Source organism: Chamaea fasciata, unplaced genomic scaffold, assembly GCF_029207755.1.
Source record: "Chamaea fasciata isolate MVZ Bird 193981 ecotype frontalis unplaced genomic scaffold, bChaFas1.0.hap1 SCAF_10, whole genome shotgun sequence".
Taxonomy (NCBI): Eukaryota; Metazoa; Chordata; class Aves; order Passeriformes; family Sylviidae; genus Chamaea; species Chamaea fasciata.
This window is the reverse complement of record NW_027094095.1, coordinates 22,778,303-22,801,525: the sequence shown is the minus strand read 5'-3', so window position 1 is coordinate 22,801,525 and position 23,223 is coordinate 22,778,303. Positions and strand designations below refer to the sequence as shown.

The 23,223-nt window shown below is 51.5% G+C and overlaps 1 protein-coding gene across 5 annotated transcripts in view; it reads right to left on the bottom strand.

The window, feature by feature from the left end:
* RNF220 (ring finger protein 220) overlaps positions 1–23,223 on the bottom strand; it is a 221,193-nt gene that overhangs the window by 107,587 nt on the left and 90,383 nt on the right. For 3 of the 5 annotated variants that reach the window (XM_066192698.1, XM_066192701.1, XM_066192699.1), the window contains exon 3: positions 22,973–23,047. The exons of the other annotated variants lie outside the window; for them this stretch is intronic. In XM_066192698.1, coding sequence (XP_066048795.1) covers positions 22,973–23,047 — 75 coding nt within the window. The remainder of the gene's footprint in view (positions 1–22,972; positions 23,048–23,223) is intronic. 5 annotated transcript variants of the gene reach the window in all.

Sequence of the window (23,223 nt, the reverse complement as noted above, 5' to 3'; positions counted from 1 at the left end):
ATTTCTGTATTTTATGTATATAATTAAATATATGTATGTAGTTCTACGGTTCCAATATGAAGATTTTTCTCTCTTGCTCTCTCTCTCTCTGAGCCTATATAATAGTTCTATAGACTCCCATATGTAAGTCCCAGTGATCTGCATCCAAGAAAGCTATGCCCCAACCGTTCAAACACTTCCTAATGCTCAAATATCTCTCCTCTTTACTGCATGTTCATTACTTTTGAAATCCACACCTCTCCTTTGAGCTGTCCTGGCCTTCCAGGTAATGTCCATCTGTGTCCCAGCCACCTCCTGGTCCTTCCTGTATGCAGGTAACATGAGCATGCAGGGGCAGGGCCCAAAAATACACAGCACAGCACCTTCTCCAGGCTGGCAATAACCCTGGAAAGAGCATTAGCACAAAGCTCTGTCATCTTCTCAGTGTCATTTTATCCTGCTGTGCTGGCCAGGCACTCAGCAGCGGGCTTAACCCACTGCAACAAAAAGATGCTTGAGGGAAAGGCACTATTCCTGTGGAGGAGCACAAAGCCAAGCCAGGACATTCATGTATTTGTGTCCCCTAATAGATAATGTTACCATGTGCTTAACGCCTTGTCACACACATGCCAAAGTCAATCAGGCTTCACGAACACAAGCAGCCCTTAAAGGGTGTCCAACCCAAACAGATCTGGAACAAGACAGTTTCATTTTAAAAGGACTCAGCAAGATAAAATTAAAGTAGGAGTTGTTATTGGCACAATGACCTTTACCCATGAAAGTGTAAGTAATAGAATATCTTTTCCTGAAAATTACTAAAAAATATCTTACAGATACACATACGTATATGTGTATAAGCATAAATGTAATGCTTCCTAAAAACTACTCAGAATGTGCATTCCTGTCCAAGAGGAGCAAAACACAGGAAGCCAGCAGCATTGCTGGCAACGCTAAGGGGGGAATTTTTTGAGTGTTTCACTGGCTGAAAATCCAAGACCAGGTGCTCAGCTGGGATCATTTTGACACTGATTTCTATCAGCTGAATCAAGGATTTCAAGATGATGGGACCATAGTAACATGTGCTCTAGCTGGTCATTGCAGTCCATAGGTAAGAAAATAGCAAGAGGGTTAAAAATTCTTTCCCTGACCTGCCCTTGCAGATAGCTGGGCTAACGGGACAGGGGATGCAGGGAGCAGTTTCCTTGTCCTCCACAAATAAATAATTATCCCCCAGCCTCCGTGAGCAGAGCAGAGATTTAATGTGCTGACAGCCTGCATTTTTTACCTTTAGTCAATACAAGAAAGGCCCCAAGACTGTGATTCCCAACATCTGGATTCCATCAATATGTGATCTGTCATGATGTATCGGCATCCCTCCCTCTCTCCAGATTGAGCAATGCGGCTGGTTTTATTAATACGTCAAATACATTATCCGTGTAATACACTTGTCTGCCTCTGCCCTCCCGCTGCTCCCACACAGCAGATTTGAATGTATGATGAATCAGTTTGCATTACACGTCTGTACGTCATAATTTGTCAGGATTAATAGAACTGTGTGCGTGGGGTGGGGGAGCGGGAGGGAGCGCGTCGTGTGTGTTTAGTGCAGAGATGTCTGTATCACTTATTTATCTCTGCTCAGGCCACCGGGTTCCCGGAAAACAGCGAGCACAGCACATCTGGGAATCACTGAGCAACCCATGTGCTCTCACAGGCACAGTCCTGCCCACTGCTCCAGCTGCAGAGCCATGGGAAAAGGGGTGATGGGGGTATTTTGGGTGCCTCTGACACACTGGGGTTTCCATGGCTCCATGCACAGGGTTGAGTCCCTGCATGATATGTCAGGCACCAACCGCAGAGAAACAAGGAAGGCGACACAAAGGCTCTAAGTCTTCCGCCTGGCTCTGTCAGACCATTGTTGCATGACCTGAAGCATAACTCCTTGCCTCAGTTTCCCCGTGTATTACATTTAACTCAGCCCTCAGTGATGATTCCCTGTGTGCCTTGTAGAAAGTAATTTATTTTCACTTTGCAAGTGACTTTCCATCTCAGTTACTTATGGCAGAGTTGGGAATCATGTGTAGCTGAAGAGCAGCACCAGAGCCAGAGGCAGCTGGTGCAAGTGACGTTCTCCCTAAGACCTAGTGAAACATGGCCAGAAAACAGGTTAGGGCTCAGCAGGAGGTACCGGTGCCATCACCCCTTTGCATACAGTTCACTTGTCTGTAGCTTTGCAGCTGGACTTTGCCCCTGTAAAACACCAATTTCAGCCACAGACTTTATTTACAGAACATTACATAGGATTTAGTGGGGCCCACAAAGACCTGAGAACACAACTCCTCATGCTGTTGCCTCCCAAGGGTGACCCAGCAGGATCAGTGAGGATGGCCTGCAGTGAGCACAAGTCCTCTCCGCCACATCGCCCAGCTGATGGAGAACTGCTGTCAAAGGCCCTGGGGCCCCAGGGAATGCCCACCACAGCGCCTGACACCCTGCCATCATGTTTTGATGACATGCTGTCATCATGTTTGGTGTATCTCAGTTTGCTCCTAATGAGCTCACGTGTCCACCCAGGACAGCCCAGCACCGCGTGGAGCTCCTGGCTCATGGCCAGGCAGCCCTGTTAGTGCAGCGCTTTGCTGCGTCTCATTACCACCGCCTCAAACCAGGACTAATTATTCTGAACGTCAGTTGGTCTCTCCTGCCCAATGTGGCATGGCCAAGAGGAGGTGTGAGGTCTGCTTGCTGTCCTTGTGCTGGGTCTTCATCCCAGCGTTGACAGTAAAACTGCCAGGACCACAGCATCCAGTCCCCTATGGCTTACCATGAAGCAGCCCATGTCAATGCACTGAAATCAGGGGTTTGGGGATATGGAGCAGGGACCACCTGCCTTGGCATCTGTAGGAGTTGAAGTCAGGTCAGAGGGAGAGGGGAGTGAACAGATCTCAGCATGCCAACACACTTCCTCACTGCCTCCCATGCTTCTCCAGCTGTTTCAATTCTACCACACGAAATAAAAAGTGGTAAGTGATGACCTCAAAGACCTGCCCAGTGTAAATATAATGTCAAATACCAGCATTATGGACAATTACAAACTGTCTTAGGTGAAGAACAGTGATACTTCACAGTATTTTCATTGCTGTTACTTTGCTTGCAGCAAAGCTGAGAAGAAATGTGGATTCAAAACACTCACAGTGGTGTTGATGGCAACATCTCACTACAGTAAAACCCCCTGAAAGTGGCTCATTACCTCCTTGCACAGTGTTTACCCCACATTAGAGCACCCCAAATCCTACCTCTACATCAGGAGGGTAAGGCTTGCCCCCTCTACCCCTGACCAAGGTCCCACAGAGGCTTGGCTCCCCCAAATTAGTGATGCTGTACCATACCTTGCAAGGGGTTCTGCAGGTGATGCTCTTGGCCAGCCCTCCTGCCTTGCTGAAAGAGTTTAGGCTGGGCTAGAACTGGGCCTCTCAACCCAAGCACACTAGGACCTTTTAGTCAGGAAATTAAAACCCCCCTGATTTGCCCCTTTTGCTTCTGCAGAAGGGCTATGGGATGCTCTGGTCAAGTAAACTCTTCTACCTCCAAAACCCACACCTTGCTGCAAGCCCCAACCCCACCCCCTCTGATGGTTCCTTCCAGAGTTCTCAACCTGCTCTTCTGTGTGGAGACACAACCCACGTCCCCAAGGGTCCCTAAGAGACCCCGGGGGTTCCTCTGTCGGGGCCACCATGTAGCCCATCCACACAAGGGCTGGTGCCACCCTCCCTCTGCTCTGCTCCTGGGGACACCATGGTTTCATCCTCTCCCTGTGGTCCCCACGTGGCCGAACCCTGTCCCCCTCCTCCCGGTGCTGCTTCCCAAGCACGGCTGGAGGATGTGACGTCAGGGTCCCTGAACTGGCAGCAGTCACCTCGCTTTAATAACAGCTCCCAGAAACAATTGTACATTTACAACCCAGCGAGTGAGCTTGGCACGCTGAGCCTGCTCCCCTTCCAAGGCCTAATTTGATTTTGACATATTGGCTCGAGATTAAAGGGCTCTCATAAAAGAGAAAAAAAGAAGAAAAAAACAACACCAAAAAACCCCAAACACACACACGCATCCAGCCCCCCCACCGCCCCCTTTTCAGGGCTCAAGCAAAAGTGCTAACACTGTAATATTTTAAGTAGAGAAAATCCAAGTGTGCTTTACCCCCCGCTGGCTCTTATGCTGGGCTTATAAAAATTAAGTGGAAACCTACACAGCTGTAGGCTATAAATCCTTTGTCGCTAATACAGCCAGGCCTGGTACCTGCCTCCAAAAAAAAAAAAAAAAAAAAAAAAAAAAAAGGAGAAAATAAATGCAAACTCCAAGAAGTGAGCAGCCAAAAAAGATGCATAAGGCTGGCTGAGCTGGGCAAGTGCAGGAGCAGCTGTTGGGGCCCTGGGGACACACCCCCCGGCCAGGGGGCTGCAGGGAGAAGTGGGGGAAGAGCAGAAACTGCTAGAGCATCAGGGAGAGAACAGCAAAGCAGTAAGAGCCCTCTCGGCTGAAGATCAATTAGCATCAATTACTGACTTCATTTAATTGTCGTAGAAGATGAATTTGTCATTTTTAGTCTGGAATTAATGGGAGACCTTCAACTTTCCCTTGGCAGCCCCATCAGGTCACTGAGTATTTTCTTTCTCCTTTTGCACAGAGGAGAAATTTGGCAGCAGGGAGAAGAGGCGTGTGCCACCCAAGTACCTGTCCCATCAGTCCTTGCCCACCCCCATCCATTCCCTTGCATTTCCATCCACTGCCATCCCAAGCATGGAGCAAGGTGGTAGCCAGTCATGGCAGCTGACTGGTACAAGCAGCTCAGATGATTCTGGTGCCCTGACCAGCTCCTGTGCCATTCCCAGCAGCACTTCTGCCACCACCTTTCTTGTTTTCTCTTTTTATTTGGGCACCTCCCACTTCTTTTCCACTTTCCCGTTTTCCGCCAGAAATTAATTTTGCAGCCGAGGGCTGCAAAGTGTTTACATTTTCCCCAGCAAACAGGAGACAGTAAACAATGAATGCTCGCAGATGAAATTGAATTTATAACTGCATTATGGGGCCAGATAACGCCCTAAAATAATACAACGATAAGGAAATTCGATTTGATTGCCACCACGAATCAGCTTGGGCCCATCTGCAGCCAGGGCCTTCCATAATAATTTTAAATTGGGTTTGTAAACCTTATTTGTCCTTAAATATTTCTGTCATTTTTCATTGCCAGAGACAGGTCCTTGGGCAGGAGGCAGTGGATTGGTCCCGCCAGAGCCACGCCAGGGTGCAGGCAGAGCTGAGCGGGTGCCCAGCGTGCCGAGCAGGCGCCGGGGCTGGCGGTGACAGCCACTCGTCCTATCCATCACCGTGTCGACAGCCAGGGAGGAATCTCAGCCAGAAATTGAGTTTGCCTCACAGGGGACAACTGAACAAATTAATAGACCATTAGCCAAGCGGTGACCTGAGAAATGAGGGTGCTCAGGCTCCCCACAGGTTTGGTAGGGAGGAAGGGGAGAGGCAATGGCAGTCCTGTTATTGTCCCAAGGGGACAGTCCCAGTGCCCTGGGATGGGAGATGTGGGTGGGCAGCCAGCGCAGCTCATTTGCAGCCCAGCACTGGCTCACTCAAGAACAGCTGCGTTGGTGTGCAGAGGCATGGCCAGAATGATGCAGGATGCTGATGGGTGGGAGATGGCAAGAGGGGCCGCAACGATGATCCACAGTAAATGTAGAGGGACAGCCAGGCAGCAGTATAGTGAAAGGTAGGGAGAGAGTGAATAGAAGTCCCAAATCTCTAATTTTTGAGAAATGTCCCACAGAAAGCCACTGCACAGAAGTGCTGCATGAAATGGTGCTGCAGCATGCACAAACAGCTCCCAGCTCCTCGGGGATCAGGGGCACAAGACATCCCCACCCCCAGTGGGTGACAGGCTCATGGTTCCTGCCAGGCAGGATGCTGGGGTCTGCATTGATCCCTGCTAGTCTCAGCCCTCCTCTCACAACAAAAGATGCTGAACTGGGAAAGCACTGAGCAACCCCTGTGTCCCAGTCACCATCTGGGGCTGTGGGACCTTGTGGAGGATTGACCCCAGGAGGACATGATCCTCCTGCCTCCAAATGCCACCAAGTGCCCCGTGCAGCCTCTCTCCTCTGCAATCTCCCTCCAGCTTGCCTTTATCATCACCATTCGTTATCCAAATGACTATATTTATTAAGTCCCCTGCCAAGGCATTACAGAGTGGTCTGTAACAGAGATTAAAAGCAGAATAAAACACCAACATGATCTTTTCTCTAGTAAACAAAACGATAAACAGCCTCAGCACTGGCTATCAGAAACACACCAGACATGGGAGGGATGCCAAATTCATTGCTGCCACCACAGGGACATACTAGTGCCTCTGCTCTCAGAGGTGGGATCAGACCTGCACAGGGGCTTTGGCTTGGCCAGCTGCTCCCCGCACCGGAGACCCAGCTGTGGGGTAAAATCTCCACCCACCCTGTACCACCCCACATCAGCTGGGATGCTGAGCCCCACAGAATGTCCTGCCCTTCCTCTGCCCCTACAACTTGTAGGGCAGAGTCAACCCAGAAATGTTCCTCTGTCAGTACTAACAGCCTACTGCATGCCTGAACCAGGCTGGGCCAGTGACTGTCCCCAGGCGTGCCAGCCCAATGACCCCCATGATACCAAGGTATGACAGTCCAGGGCAGCAGGCAGATGGACTCCCATAGTCCCAGTGGCATTTGCCAACAGCTGGGACAGGAGTGGGATCCAGCAAGGAGCCACAGATCCTTGCTCCTGCCCACTCATGTCTGCAGAGCACAGGGTCAGCCCCTGCAGCACGAGGCTGCTTGGTTCTTATTTTCAAAGGTATTATCTAAAGTCTGTGGAACAAGGTGCTTTATGAGGAGGCACCAGGTTTCCTTTGTCTCTGCTGGAGATAATCAGGTGCAGATAGGATATATATTCTGTAAAAACATACACTCACTTCCACTCACCGGTTACCTTTTTCTGAGAGCTGTAAGGGTTTCAATTACCGGATTCTGGGATTTAGTGCCCAGGGCTTTTTGGTGTGCGTTAGATTTATTAGAAGGTTTAGTACCAGCGGAGGATTCACGCATTTACTCCCAGGAGCCCAGCTTCCGTTCACAGACCCTAAATCATGAGCTGAGATGGGCTATTGTCACTTAGGACATTAGCATGGTTAACGTACGTGGGGATGATTAATAGCAATATACATGCAGCCTCCCCCTCCTCCCCAAATGCTGCTCTGCCACCTCTGCCCGAGCCAGGCGCTGCATGGGGTATGGCCAGCTCACCTGTCTTTGCAGGGAGGGCCACATTGTACCCCATCACCAGGAGCCCCGAGTGCTCAGCACCACCCCAGCACCACCAGTATCACTGCTTTATGTTGGTTTGGTGCTTTTTTTGTTAAAATGAAGTGTTGAAGGCACTCGGGGTCAAAGGTGTTTCTGCCAAGGGAGAGCTATGGGAAGCCCCTTCCTTTCCAGGGCAAGGGGGAGGTGCACAGGGGCAAGAAGGTGGGCTGGAAGAAGGCGCAGGAAGCAGGTTGGCAAAACTTGTAGGGAAAAAAAGTATTCTAAGAGTAAACCCAACCTTCCCTGCCAGGATCTATCCACCACCCCCTGCTCCCCAAAGGGTACCTCAGGCCAAATCTGTCACTAAAGGAAAGAGAAGAGGATGGTGCCTTTAATAAGCAGAGAGCAGCTGAAGCAGACCTGATCCAAGGAGATCTCCCCTGAAAAATCCCATGGGATTATCTCACCTGTCTGCTTCATCCTCACATCTGTAGGAGCACATTCACATGTTAAAGTCCTCCCTATTGCCCCAGATTACTGGCAACAAGGCTAAAACTCATCACACAAGTGGCATCCCAGCATTTCAGGGATACACCAGCCTCTGCACCGTAGGCACCCGAGGCTTGAGGTGAGTCCTCAGCCCTGCTGCACTCCAGAGGAGACACAACCACGATCCTAACGAGCAAGATCCTGATGGCTTTTGTCCTTTTTCCAATACTGTGTTACTTACATTCCTTCCTTTTTAATTAAAACAGCCCCAGCTGATTTTACAAGCTTGCTGCTGATTCTCTCCCAGTCTCTGTGTCTCTCATATGCTTGAGTGCTAGTATTAATTATTAGAGCCAATTTACTATTTATACTCTGATGTTTTAACTAATTACCACTAATGGCAGACACCAGTGGGCAATCAACTTCATTTAGTTCCCAGTGCAAACCACTCATTACCATCTGAGAGGGAAAGAGAGTGCACGGGAGGGATAAATAAAGACTGAGCTGCATGGGTGAGTGCCTGGTGATGAGCCGCAGTGCTGGGGAAGCTCCTGCTTCCTATGGCAGTCCTTTTGGCAGGGCTCTAGGGGAGGATTTAAATCTCAAGCATGTGTGGGTGGGCAGCAGGGGAACGTTGCTGTGCAGAATTGTCCTACAGGAGTTGTGAAGATCACTGGTTCTTCACTCCGTGTGCTAAGTCCTGCCTTGGCACCAGGCAAAGGCTGAGAGCTACAGTTACTAGAGAGGAATGTGCCTTTTTCCTTGCATGGTAAATGGCTTATTTTCCCTTCTAGGATTCATCCCAGGGGGAATGAAGCCCCTGCTCATGTTCTTGGCTTGGTGTGATGCCAGATGGAGCCAGGCCTCCTGAGCCCCAGGTGCCTCTGGTGTTAATCCTGCTGTGAGAGGAACGGTGGGTGATGCGAAGTCAAGATGAGCTGCGGCTGAAAGGTCTCTGAGCTGAGCTTCCTCCTGCTGGAGCTGGGCTAATGAAGGTCACTCACGGAGATAATTCAGCTGTTCTGTCTGTAGTGATATTATCAACACTGATTCTTAGCCTAGCTAAGCACATCCCTTAGCCTAGCTTGTGTCTCTGTCTGTGTTTCCTCTGGAGACCCAGGAAAGACCCTGAGGCACATTTTACTCCCCTGTACCTCATAACCACTGCAAGAACCTGTGATGTTAAAAGTACAGCACCTTCAGGTGGTACAACTCTCCTGGCTGTGCTCCTCTCTGTTTTGGCCTAAGAAACAAACCCATGGTGTAGACAGGGGCCTGCAAGGAGGGATGATGGAGTAAGATGGCTCCACCAGAGCTGAGCTGGCTCTGAGGATTTAGGAATAAACTTATATGGGCACAGCCCAGAGGAGAACACAAGAGACAGAGCTCCTGTGTGTCTCCCATACGGCTGAGAAATACCTCTAGAAAATGTGATATCCAGATTTATTTGTCTCTTACTCTAAGACCTGTTAACCCTGATCTGGGACAAACCTCCAGCCAACTGTATTTGTGCACCTGGGGATCTGGACTCCTCCAGCCCTTGAACAAGAGCCTTTCCAGGGGACAAAGATCTCTAATGACCTGCCAGATGATCTCATTACCAGTAGTGGGAGTGCTGCTCTAACAAAAGCAACCATGGCGTTTTCAGAGTTCACATTTCACCAACTTTAGCACACTGCAATGCCACAACAGCTCAGCTGGGAAGCCCAAAACAGGGACATAAACCAGAGGAACAGGGCTGGGTCTTCAATCTTACTCTCTCTTTCCCTCTCCAATGGGGTCTTCAGTCTTACTCTCTCTTTCCCTTTCATGTTTTTTCTCATTCTTTCATTCCCTGATTTGATCGAAATCTTGCTTTTGAAAGGGAGATGGGGGATGCTGGAGACCTGCTCTGCAGTGGTGGGGACGTGGTTGCCTGTCTTGCAAGGAGAGGGGGTTATAACTATGCACACATCTGATATGTAATTGCTGTCAGCTCTCCATTCTTGCAGCACGAGGCCTTTAATCTCTCCCACCAGACCCATCGGCCCTGATATTGCCGCTCCAGAAAGGCTGGTTTTATGTACTTTAACCCTGCGACCTTTACAAATCCCATCATTCCAATCAATACGTCTCATTAGCGTTAGGTAAATGTATGGGATGGATTGGGAGCTGTGCTGGCAGGAGCCTGCAAAGGGTGGGGTGGAAAGTGCTCCTGCCTGCCTGCTCTCAGGGGGCAGCACAGCCCCACCATGCTCCCCGAGATCCTGGGGGCATCCTTCTCCCCACAAGCATCCTTGCCCCCAAAATCCCTCCCCACAGATGCACACCTTGGCGCAGCCAGAGATGGGGCCCAGCTAATGTGGAGCACAAAACAAAGTGCCTGCAAAGCCAACTGTAGAGTCAAGAGCCCAAGCTGTTAACTGGACCAAGCTGTTGGGGTCATTTTTTTCCCCTCTCCTTGGGAAGCAGACATATGTTTTACAACTTTTCCTTATGTTGACTAAATGAAAACATAGAGGCCCCATGGCAGGTGATGGGAAAACAGCATGAGGTGTGTGCAAGGCTGCCTGCCATCACTGCCTATCAGGCAGGGAAGCTGCCAAGGAAGGTAGTCACTGTGGGTGTCAGGGTAGAGCCATGGAGTGGGGTGAGGAAAGGAAATCTTTGATTTCCCACGAAAATGAAGGGCTTAATTAATCCATAGAGAAGTATGAGTTTACACCAGGTGAGTTTACACCTCACCAGCACAGGATTGCTCACTGTGCCAGATGGGATTGACCCACAGGTTCATGGGGCATCAGTCCACCAAGGATGCTTCAATAAAAGGATGAGGCCAATCCTGCTTTTGGGAAGGCTGGAGGCCAGATACTGTTGCAATTTTGTTTTTGCTGAGGAGCCCTCTCTCCTCCCTGTGGATCAGCACCTCAGCCAGCAGGGCTGTAAATATTATTACTGCCCATAAAGCTACCCAGGTCTCCTCCAAAACCTGCTCCAATGTTTGACTCAAGCAATCCACTGGCACCCACAGATCCCACAGGAGCAGGTGGCTTGGGGGCTGCTATTGCTGCAGCATGCCCACAGTGGGGATACCCTGCCCTGCTATCTATGCTTCCTTGCTCCTTGTGCTGCCCCCGAGGTGTGGGGTGGCTTTCCAGGAGTCCACAGCATGAGTGGCCTCCGGATCGTGGCACTGCCAACTCGCCTGTGAGGTGCCTCGCGTATCCACACTGTGTCAGATCTGCGTCCCAGAGCTTGAGCTGGGCTATCCCATGCTCAAACTAATTCATACCCAGAAAATCCAGCTCCCCCAAAGGAGACAAAACTACTTCAATGTTTTCTCCTTCCAGCAGGACAGCTGGGATGTCTGTGGAAGTGAGGATATCTTCCTTGTCCTCCCCAGGCAGGGCAAGTTCTTCAGTGTCATCTGGAGCTGGGTTTAGTTTCTGAGCTCTGCTATCCCCATCTGCAGAGCCAGCACGTTACTGCAACAGTGTTCAGCCCCACCAGCTCCGGGCTCGCTTCAGCAGGAAAAGCATTCTGGTGAATACAGCACACAAAAATGTATGTGTATGTCTATTTCTGCAAGAGCCTACAAAAGCAAGGACTTGAATACTGGCCAGCTCTGTTTTTCCACATCAGTGAGGTTTAAAGAAGGTTTTTCCATGAGGTTTAAACTTAAGAGCTGGGCAAAAACACAACTCTTGCTGGAGTGTGGGGTAGTCAGATTTTCTACTGAGGATACGTAGAGTGGGTATGCGATGTTCCCATGTATGCAGGTGCTTTGGAGATCTGGCTCATGTGTTCCCCCCTTCCCAGCACTGGGGCCTACTCTCCTTGTCTCCCTGCTGCTCTGTTTTGCTGAGGCTTTTCAGCAAGACCTCGGACTTGTTGACAAGCACTAAACTTCTCTGTGGCATGAAAATCATTTAAGCACTAAGCTCCCCTTGGCTTTGGTGAGATGACTCTGAGGATGTCAGCACAGCTACTGTCAGGAGGCAGAGGGAAGGAGAAATTAATAAATCCTCTGGTGGGGCCAGTTTCTCTTGATGTGACACTGTTCCTCCTGGAATTAAATGTGCAAGTCCTAAAGTGTCTCTTGAGAGTGGTGGGCCAGTTCCCTGACCACCAAGCAGCCATGAAACGTGGATCTGGTCCATGATAGGAAAGACTAGTCCATCGCTCAGAGTCATCCTCTCTAGCAGAACAATTGCTGGGCCCACACAAAGCCCCCGGTGTGCAAGTCCCCAGCTCTGCCATGCACTGGGGCACCTCACCCTGGCTAAGAGCTCCCAATAGCAGGACACCTACGTGCAAAGGGCTCATGGGATCTTTCAAGAAGGGTTTTTTTTTTTTTTTTTGATACCAGTAGTGTGGAACCAGCAGCAAAACCTCCGAGGTAGCTGCAGACCCTCAGCAAGCCGTTTGGAACAGTGTTGCCCTCCTCAGTTCTGAGGTCCCTGCCTGGCTATCCCCACCTGGCAGCGGAGCATCCCACACAGCCACTGCAAAGGGGGACAGGGTGACAGGGTGGAAAGCTGACACATCTCCCAGCTGCACAGTTGTTGGAGGAGGACAGAGAAGCAGCCTTGCTGCTGTTTAACCTCTGGGGCTTGTCTGCCAGAGAAAAGCTTAGCAGGAGGAGAGAGATTGTAGATAGACAAGGGGATTGGTGGGGCCAGAGATGCAGGGGACTGCAGCAGCCTTAGATTTTATCTGGACCTCTGCAAGGCCTGACGACCTTGGAATCCCAATCAACAGTTGTAATAAATGCAGGGATTAATGCACGAGGGGTTAAAGGCAGAACGTGCAGCAGGGCACCCCAGGAGCCTCCTAGAGATGAGGGTACTCAGTGCTATCACTATGCAGTCTAATACCACCCGGAGAATACAAGCTTAGCAGCTCCCTTTGCCTTTCCCATTGCTTTTGGACAGCAGTGGGAACAGAGGGAACTCCCAAAGACCTGGAACTCCCAGACAGATCCCTGACAGCTCCGTTGGCTCTTGGGTACCAATGGCTCCTGGGAACCTGGGTTCCTGTGCTGCACCCCTTAAAAAGATGGAGCTGAGCCCTTCTCAGGGGAAGGTGGGAAGAGGCTGCAGGAAGCTGCAGACGTGGGAGCATGAACTTCCCAGTTCTTCCTTTCACTCTTGGTCTCTCCTGGCAATATTCAGTCCCCAGGACTGCTCTTCTGTGTGTCCCTTACCATCATGCATGGTCTGGATGTGCTGGACCCATTCCTTCACTGCATTTAATCTTTATCACTGGGAGCACTCTTCTTTTCAAGGTGCTGGAGAAAAAAGCTGGGGGCAGCCCCAAGGCTGGGAAAAGAAAGCTGGGAAAAGAAAGCTGGAGAGCAAGCAGATTCTCAAAGCCCTGGGAGTTCATTCCAGAGCCACAATTGCTCTCTGTTGTGCCCTGTCTCCTCCTCACCTCTGGCCTGCAAAATCCTGACTCTTACTCAGCCCAGCATTTCAGTCCCAGCCATTACAATGACAAGGGTGATAAGAGATTCTTATCACAGTGCTCAGAATCGATTTGAAGCTGAGCCCCCTTCCTGCACTCCTCCTCCTCCTCACATCTGCTGGAGCAGCAGTCGGCGCTGCACAGGGACTCAGCAGCTGGGTTTGCTGGAGAGCAAAGATGACAGTTCAGGGTTCAGATCCCTCCAGAGATACATCCCCCAGCCTAGCAGCTTCAGCTAGCATACATCCCTCAGCTGGAGACAGAGCATGGGATTGGAGCCAGGATGCCGGGGCTCCTTCCTGACACACTTCTGGGGGAGACCGGCTCAGTATCCCCAGGCTGTAGGAGGGACAGTGCAGCTCTGCATCCCTGGAGGACATTGTATGCCTCTGTCCAAGGGGATCTGAGAAAAACGTGTGGCCTCCCAGCCGAAGCAGGAGCTTTTTATCTTCCTTGTGCTTGGGTGAAAGGAAGGTGAAGATCCTGCTGACCCCACAAGAGAGACAGGGAGCATCCTGCAGTCCTGAGTCTCAAGCCTGGGGGTCACTGCGTGCTGTTTTACTTCCAAAGAGCTCTTACTTTCTACAGATTAGTTCGGCCTGCCTTTGTTCGGATCTCCTCCCAATCCTACCCACACACCCATGCCTGAGGGGGATATACCCTGCCCTCCCTTAAGTGGCTAATGGGTACAACGCTTGGGGAGAGGATATTTCCTGCTGGCAGAGCAATGGGCGTCTAGGCTGGAGTGGGTGTCTGTAAAGCCCCAGTCACAGCAAAACTGCCAGCATCCCCCTGGCATCACTGCAAGCTGCTGTCCCACTCTCTGCCCAGAGACCCATGTCTCTCTCAGAGCAAACAGAGACTGCACACGAGTTTTAGTCATGTTTGGGCTGATTTTACACAGCTGCCTTGTCTTTTGATCTCTCCCTGCAGCCACTTCCACCATTTAAAAAAACTCAGTCCCTCCCACCAGTCTCAAAAGGTGGCCAGATCCCTTCTTGGAGAGCCCTCCAATACACCAGCCCTGGCTTCCACATTTCTGTTTCCCCCTTCTCATCTGCAGGATGGCCAGCACAGTCCTGTCTGCCCAGGAGGGAAGGCAGAGGACCTGTCCTGGGCAGTTGGCACTGCAGCTCCCCAATTTTTGGGCGTGGCATGGCTCAAATGCATGCACCCACTCTTTGCTGCACATCTGCAAAGGTGACGCAGGACCTCAACCACTGGTGGGGAAACTGAGATAGGGTGGGTTGTGAGCTTGCACAGCCACATAGCACAGTTGCTGAGGGAACTGAGATGTCCTGGTCTGGAGCTGCTGAGGGGACCAAGACAACCTGGTCTGGACCCACATGAGAAGTCTCAGTTCCTTTTGAAACCTTGAAGTCCCAGCAGCTCCGGTCATGCAGATGTTGCAAATCCTCCATTTCCTCCCAGAACCATCTCTGGGAAGGGCAAAAGCACAAGGCAGTGGCAGGGGAAGCATCTGAACAATCAGGGCTTGTGTGGAGATGAAGAAAGGCCCTTCTTGTTGGCGGGTGCAGTTGGGGTGAAGCTGGGGGCATCGCAGGATGGCACCCCAGGTACTCCAGCTGTGCCCACTCTCCAGCCCAACAGAGAGGGGGCTGTTGTGGGCCCAGCCCCGGCACAGGGTGTCACCGCCTGCCTTGGTTAGCAGGGATGCTCTCTCTTTGTGCCTGCTGGTTTCTGCTCTGCTGACCCGCTTTGCTCCATCAGCTGGCACCATCCATCACCTCTGGCAGCTGCGTCAATTCCAGGGCTCCGCAATGCCATTCCCCATGGGAAAAAGCACACTTTTTTAAGGGAAAGGAGAAGTATTTTCCCTCCTGGCACCTTGCAAAGCTCCCTTCCCTCCTCAGAGACATCTAATCAAGCCCAGCCCAGGGACAGGGGCACAGCATGTGACTGCATTCTTTATTCTGCCCAGTCCCAGCCCTCTCACTGGAAACCAGGGCCAAAAGGGCTGCAGTACCTGCAGTGATCCTGGGGCCGATGTGCACTGGCCCTGTCAGGAGCTGGGAGAAATAAGTCTGGCAGTGGCCCAGCTGTTCATATGGTGCCTTATCAGGACTGGCTGCAGCAGCAGCAGCTCAGGGAAGGTGTTGTTTCCTATGTCTCATGGCAGATGGTGGTAGTTACGAGCCAGGGTGCCAGGGCAGCTGCAAGCTGGGTCAACTGCAGGATCTAGTATGAGAATGGAACAGGATGTATTCACATCTCTGTCCCAGAAAGCTGCTCTCCAGGAGATGGTGAGTTTAGAGCATATGCTGGCAGCAATGCCCCATGACTGAGTGCTCACAAAGACCACAGCGCTGGAGACTACCTACAGCTGAGTGGTGGGAAAAAAATAAAACAACCTTCACCCCTTCCTCCCTGCTTCCCTGGGCCAGGGTCAGCCCTGCAGTGCTGGATGTTGCCCCAAGTCTCCCCAGCGTCAACTCACTGTCCTGAGGTCTAGATGTAGGACAGGACCTGACCATTTTATCAGGGCTCTCTGCCTCGGTCCTACCAGCAGTCCCACCTCAGCAGCAGAAACATATGCCTCTTCAATCAATACTCAGCTCTTAATAGTCCTGACAATTCACAAGAAAACAGGGGCATTAAATGTTAATTATATCTATTTGGATTCAAAAAAATTTATTACGGGAGTTAATTACAGCCGGAGTCATTAAAAGGTGCAGAACAAGAGGTGCTGCTGTTCTATGGGGTGAGCAGGACTCAACAGCCCTGGCCACCCCAAACTGTTGCTGGGCAAGGATGGAGGGATGACCCTGCCATGCCCATCACATGTCTGGACACTGCTCCTTGGAAAGGGCCTGCCATGGGAAGGGGCTGTGTGGGGGCTGTGCTGGGGGCATGTGCAGAGCCAGTGGCAGAGTCTCGGGGCGCACGGCAGGTACTTGCTTAGTTGTTGTGCTGGCGGGACCTGGCCTGCCCCAGCCTGTGGGCTTCTAATTTACTGCTTTCCTTTTACCGTAAAACTGAAAGGGGAAGGTGCACCCTTTAATCACTGCCTTCGGGGCCCCGCCTGAAACCACACAGAGACCAAGCGAAGGCTAGGAGTTAATGCTCCTTCCGACACCTTTTTATGATTCACGGGCCTGACCTGGAGCCATAAACCGCTCAACCTTCCTGCCACACTGCCAGTATTTACAGCCTGCAGGGGCCATTGCATGCAGCCACCGATGCAGATCCACGGCCAGCACAGGTACACAGCTGGGGATGCAACAGGGATGCAGCCGGAGACGCACAGGCTGGGATAGCTACATGTCCAGGGACAGCCATGTGGATGGACAGCCAGGGATGGATCCTAACACAGCACTGGAGGTGGAGACGCACCTAGTACACTCATCAATCCGTGCTTATGCACACCTGTGTGTGTGCACAGGTAAATGCACCAAGATGTCCTCACTGGGCAGCCCCTGCATACACACATCAGAACATGTTTCATGCAGGGAGCGGGAAACCCACACACCCACTGCCTGGCATTGGACACTGGACCATGGCAAGGGCTTTCTGCTTGTTGCAGCAGGGCAGGAGGACAAGCACTGTGGGCATGGCTCCACAGGAAAAGGCCAGGATGAGCTGGCACACTGCAACCCCTCCATGTGTGTATCCCACTCCCCAGCAGGAGGAACAGCCGCTGCCTCAAGAGCCCTCAGCAGCACTCCAGAGGTAGGTCCTGGCATCAGGATTCATCCAACTGCATCCCACCAGACCCCAGTTTGGCTCCAGAGGTGAGACCTACAAAAGCCTACGCTTGTCCAAACTGGAGCAGGGTGAGGTCTAGTGGTTAAAGCAAAGGGTGCCCCTCTGAGTGGGTTCAGGTCAGCATACTCCTTGCTTTATGCCTCAGTTTCCCCACCACTGCAGCAGGAAAAATAATCCTGACCTATCATGTTTGCATGGAGTTGGGAGGCCAAGCTTGTTAATGTTTGCAAAGTGGGTTTGGCTCCTGTGATAGAGCAAGCCAGAAATGTGAAGGTTATTATTATTGGTGGGATTAAAGCAGTTGAACCCAGAGCAAGGGGTACAGGGGAACACAGCAGTCGTGTCAAAGCAGTAAAAAATCACAGACATGCACAACCTCAAAATAGTAACCAATGCTACCAATACAGCTCATTTTAGAGACAGTGCAGAACCAGAGCTGCCAGAGCACCTTCTAACACTTCTGCAAAAAAACCCAAACCCCCTCCATGAATGCAGACAGGACTGAGATAGGCTTTTCCTGGAGACACTCAGAGCCTATCAGTACCCACTCAGTATACACCCAGTGAGGCCATGGGCCCATAAGCATCACTTGCCAACACAGCTCACCTGGTCCTCACCGGGACCTTCTCCTCTGCCCCCACTGGGGCATCACGGCACTGGGCAACTTATCCAATACAAGTCTCCATATTTTCTTTTTTTTTTTTCAAGTTTACAGGTTGTCTAATTTTTTTTTCTTTCCTCCTTGCAAAACAAAAGAGGGAAAAAACATTCTTATCTCAGAAAGCAGAGTTCAGGAAAAAGCTACTGGTCTTTTGGACTTGGTGGGCCCCCATTGGTAGCCTTGCTTGTCATGGAGAATTTATCAGCCAAACACAGTGCTGGTATAATGTGCTATATAACTTGTGCATAAACAAACTTCAGCATGATAAATGCCCTGCTTTGAAGCCATAAAGTTATTAGCTGGTGGCTGTTAGCTACTGCTTAGCATGGGACATGCTCCTTCTGTTAACCCCTGGATGCCCCACCTGCACTCAGAACCCCAGGGAGATCTCCGGAGGGCACCTCCACACAGCAGGAAAGCACGGAGGGATCTGATGGGCAGGGATGCTTCTGCTGGCATCTGTGCACTTTGTACTTGATGCAAGGGCTGAGGGAGGGAAATGCTAAGAATTGGGCTCTGAAGATTGGCAGTTCCTTGCTGTCTTATTTGAGCCCTTTGGCAGCTCCTCCCCTTCCCTCTGCCCCTCAAGAGGCAAAAGCAGAGGGGAGCAGGGCTGGGGCAGTTAGGCGTGTACTCACAGCTCAGACCTTCTGGGTGTGTACCTGTTTCAGAGATGGGCTAAGATAGAGTGGGAGGAAGTCAGCCACCCCTCCAGTGCTCAGGTCACCTCCTTTAGGTGAAGAGCTGCCAGGGACTCTAAAGTAAAAGCCTGAAATTTTTCTGGCAGCAGCCAGGCAGCAAGCTCCAGTGAGGTGTTTAGAGTTCCCTCTGCTGCCTGCAGTGCATGGCTGCCTGCAGCTCCTGGTGAGCACAGCCTTACCAGAGGTTGGGAGATGCTGGAGAAACAGAGCCATGTATGTCCCAGGGCCAGCACTGCTGGAGATGGGTGACCAGCACCACAGAACCAGCAGTGTCACAGCTCTTGCCAGCGCCACACCTACGGAGCACCCTCCACCTCACAGAGCCAGGCCGTGACACCCACCACCTCTGGTACCCCGGGCCACCTCCTGCTCTTATCCCACTGGACCAAGGCAGGGAGCTGAGCATGCTAAGGATAGCAGCAGGTCTCCAAAGCTCAGCCCAAGGCATGGACAGAATCATGCAGCAGCGTGGCAAGTTGTTGGACACACAGCCTGGAGCCCCAGAGCTGCAGTGGGAGATGCTGGCGCCCAGGGGGTAATTGCTATCCCCTTCCCAGTAAAACTACTCCTGCAAGGCAGCAGGAGGTGTTTCAGCAGGGCCAGCTGGGGGGCAGCAGGACTCAGGTCTGCCTCAGTGCCTGTTCCTCATTAGAAGTCCAGTGTTGAAGAAACTTGTAATTAGAGTCCTGAGTATTAATGATGACCCTCCTCTCATTCTCCTTCCACCACTCCCACAGCTCAGGAGGTCAGCCTGGATTATTAACAGAGGCAAGCAGAGGGTGGCAAGCTCACCAGCGGGTTGGCAGACCTTGGGCCACGTTCCTGTATTCAGAGCAGCCAAAGGCACCATGTCCCTGCTCAAAAGCATGACTTCCCTTTCCTTCTCTCCTCTCTCTCAGCTGGGTTTGATAGGGGTCATCTCACTCACTAGGGCACAGTCAGCACTCTGGGGATAGCATTTAGTGAGCTAAAACATCCCAGAATAAGCAGAGCTGCTTCTATTCTAACTTGGTCTGCACAGTTGTTTGCAGAGTGGCTGAGAGCAGACACCTGCATCCCACAGGCCTGGATGAACCCTGCTGGAGAAAACTTACCTTTGGAGACCTCCCAGCACTATGAGAGAGCAGAGCAGCAATCACAACCAAAAACATCACTGAAAGGTCTTCAAGCATCTCATCTCTGCTCATTCAGGTCTTGCTTGGGTCTTTAAGAGCCTCAACATTATAAAGGCATTGCTGGAGCATGGAGAGGACATGGACACCCTTTGTACAGAACGGCCCTTCCATCCCAGGGCTGTCCATACCACTTAAGAGTATGGACATGGCTCCTGGGATGGCCAGACTCCCTGGAAAGACACTGCCCAGGCACAACTCAAGGGCTGATACACTACAAGGAGCTGCCACAGGGCAAGGAAACAAGATATGAAATAAATCCAAACTTTTCCAACTCCCTCGTAACCACCAACTGCTTCCCTCATCTGATTTTTTCCCCTTTTCTGCTGCAGCAATAAAAAGGGGAAAATCAACATCCAAATGATCTTGTTTATGGTGACTAAATAAGCTGCATGTGCTTAATCCGTTAGAGTTTAATGAATTTACGACTTGCTCTGGAATTTGACAAGGGCTGTAAAAGAGTAATTAACATTTATCAGTGTGTTTTTTACACACACCCCACCCTCCTCCCGCCTCCCTTCCCTCCTCCTGCCGCCTGTCGCAAAGCAGCACCGGGTATCGGGGGGAATATAAAAGTGATCAATTAATTCTTAATAATCTCAGGGAAAGATTGTAGAGTCACAGTATGAACTCAGGGAGTGTCAATAAACATGCCAAAGGTTGGTCGCCCCCTTCCTGGCGCTGCTGCAAAGGAATGTGGGCAGCCGGGGAGGGGATGGGTCTGCAGGGGCGGTGCTTTGGTGGCCCAGCCCTGCACCCCTGTCCTTCTCTGTCACACTCCACTGCCCTCCAGAGCAGCTTTCTGTCACTGACACAGTGGCCTCTGGGACAGGATGAGAGTGGGCAGGGGGGCTGGGGACGAGCGGGGAACCATCTAACACGGCAGTGGTGGTGATTTGGAAACACAACCCCAGTTGCTAACTATGCCAGTCAGTAGCTCTGTCCTACTAGACCTGAACCTGTTGGGAGGGACCCCAAACTCCCCATCGGGCTCACAAGGCAGCTGAACATCTGCTGAGATGAAGAGTAGTCCCACTGTCACCCTCCTGTCACTCAGAACAGGTGGCTGCTGCTGTTTTTAGCTGTACTCGACATGAGAGAAGGTCCCTGCAGGCCCCTGAGACAAGCAGGAGGGGTCACACCTTGCTTATGGCCAGCCCTCTCAGCTGCTTAGCTGCTGTGGAGCAGGGAGGCAAGCAGGGATGCAATTTGGGGGCAGCAAGGGGACAAGCCCAGGCTTCTCCCACCAGTCCCAGGGTAGGCTGAACAGGATCCCAGGAGATTCCTGTGCTGTAAGCCCAGTGTGCTCCGCCTTGGGCCACTTCCCCTGGCAGCCCTGGAAAGCTAAGCCAGAAAGAGCCACGACCATCACCTCCCTGGTAGGTAGGATGAACATGTCCCCTGCTTCTGTGACTGCAGCATCCTGACCCCAGCAGCAGCCTTTGCATGCATGTGTGTGACCATGGCGTAGGGAAGCTGCGGGACTGGACATCCATTGGGGAAGAGAAGGGTCAGTGCTCCCGGGAGCCACCAGGCTCCATGGAGGAGACAGAGAAACATCTGGGCTTGGCTGTGGGGCAGAGGGTCTTGGACACCCACAAACAAAAGCTCAAAATGATAAATCCTCAGAGGTTTGAGACTGTCTGGGGATCTGCTCTGGACAGAAACAAATTTTCCCTGTTGAACATAATAGCCCAGAAATAAGCAATGAGACGGGTGGAGAGGGCTGGATGCAAGGAGTCTGGAAAATCTCTGCCCAACCCCATGCAGAGCACTGGTGGGGGTGAGAGGTGGAGGCAGCAATATCCTCCTGGCAGGCTGAGATCACTGTGCCAGGTACACACCTGCCAGCTGGATGGGGCAAACTTGGGATTTCTTGTGAGGCGGGAGTTGCTCAAGCCAGCCTGAAGCAGCTGAGTGCAAGACAGGCAGGGAAGAGAAAGGGAAAGTAACAGTATGACCTTGCCTTTATTTCACCTTGACTGGCTTGAATCCAGCTGGCTGGCCTGGGCTGTGGGGCTGGGCAGGGAGCAGAGCTGGTGCGGAGTGGGGCTGAGCCCTCATGCAGGGCAAGGGAGTGAGGGAGGGGGGCTGCAGCAGAGTAACTCTGCATGGCCAAATCATCAGAGAGCACTAGCTCCCAACAGCCTCTGAGTGAGAGTCTGCAACCTTGGGCAGACTTCTTGTGCCAGGGGCTGCACAAAAGTGGCACCTGGGAGGGAGAAATGGAGACATGGGGAAGGGCTTCAGGCCACCAGGAGTGATTCCAGCACACCAACATTTGCTCTGCTCACTAGGCAGCCACTCTAGGTCTCCATTGCATGAGTGGTGTAGCCAACATCCACAGCCAAGGCTGCCAAAATCACTCGGGAAACGCTAGCGCTAGTTGCTCTTGCAGGACTCTGCATTGCTGTCCAGGCTGCCCCACAGACCCCCTGCATGACCTCTGGATCTCTCCTCTTCTGGAGAAGAGAGTGCTGTGTCGGGCAGTGAGGGGGCAGAAGGGGGCTGCACTCCCCCTGCCTGGGCTGGCTCAGATGCGCCTGTGTCAACCTGTCTAAACAGCACCTCCTCCTGCAGAGACATCATGCTGGGGGTCGGCAGCTCAGCGTCTCTGGGATTTGTCATGGTGTTCCTGGAGTTACCAAACAGCAGTTTGGAACAGGCATCCCAAAGGGCTGGGCCAACCAGACCCACCATCATCCAGCTGCCAGAAAAGCAGCCCCTAGGGCTGAGGTGACTCGGGTGGCATTGGGCAAGTCCTCCCTGGCCACTGCCACACTGCCTCACACCAGGCACATGGCTTCCTCTCTGTGCAAGGCTGGAATCCCCCCATTTCACCCTGGTGTAGAGGCAGTGCAGCGTAGAGAAGGAGCCAGGCTGTGATGGGAGATGCTTGGCCAATGTTTGCTGCTTTGCAGAGGCACCTAACTGATCGGAGACAGTCCGGCCATGCCCAGCCTTGCTCCACTCAGGTGCTGCTGACTGTTATAACAAAGAACATTTGTCCAGCTGCATCCCCAGTTTCTCCTGCTTTCCATTTCTCTTTTCTGTCACTCAGGTGTGATAATTTTAATACCCATCAATAATAAGGTGGATAGTAACCATAACAGAATGTGCAGCCCTGTGTTGACTTTTCTCCATCTGAACAGTCACACTTCAGGTGACGAAAGAGTTGGAAGGAGTAAACAGGAGACTGCCCCATCCAGGGTTTTAAGCCCATAAGCATTGGTGCTAAAAATTATTTTAAGCCATGATTATAAGAAATCTATTGATCCTTTTTACTCTCTAATGACAGATTAACCATTTTAATAAAACACCTATTATTCATGCATTAACCCTTCTTAGCTGTTTATACATTGAATACCAAATCAACAAGGTATTCTAGAAGGCTTTTTGGAGGGGGAGGGAGGGGAGATGTCTTTAGATAACAACAACAAGAAGAAGAAAATAATGCAAACTTACAGAGGGGGAGAGTTAAAATCATACGATGAGTGGCAGTTGCAGACGCCTGGGGCCCTCTTTGGTTGTCGCTTCTATCTGGCAATCAATTGACAAGAAATTGAGATTATGAAACATTGTGCCTATGATCAAAGGAGGTGGGCATACTTCCCCCATCTGAGGCCAAATCTCCACTCCCCCACGGGAACCAACATCAGGGAACACCAGTAATTTGGCCTTCGGCAGGTACGAGACAATGCTGACACCAATTTTAG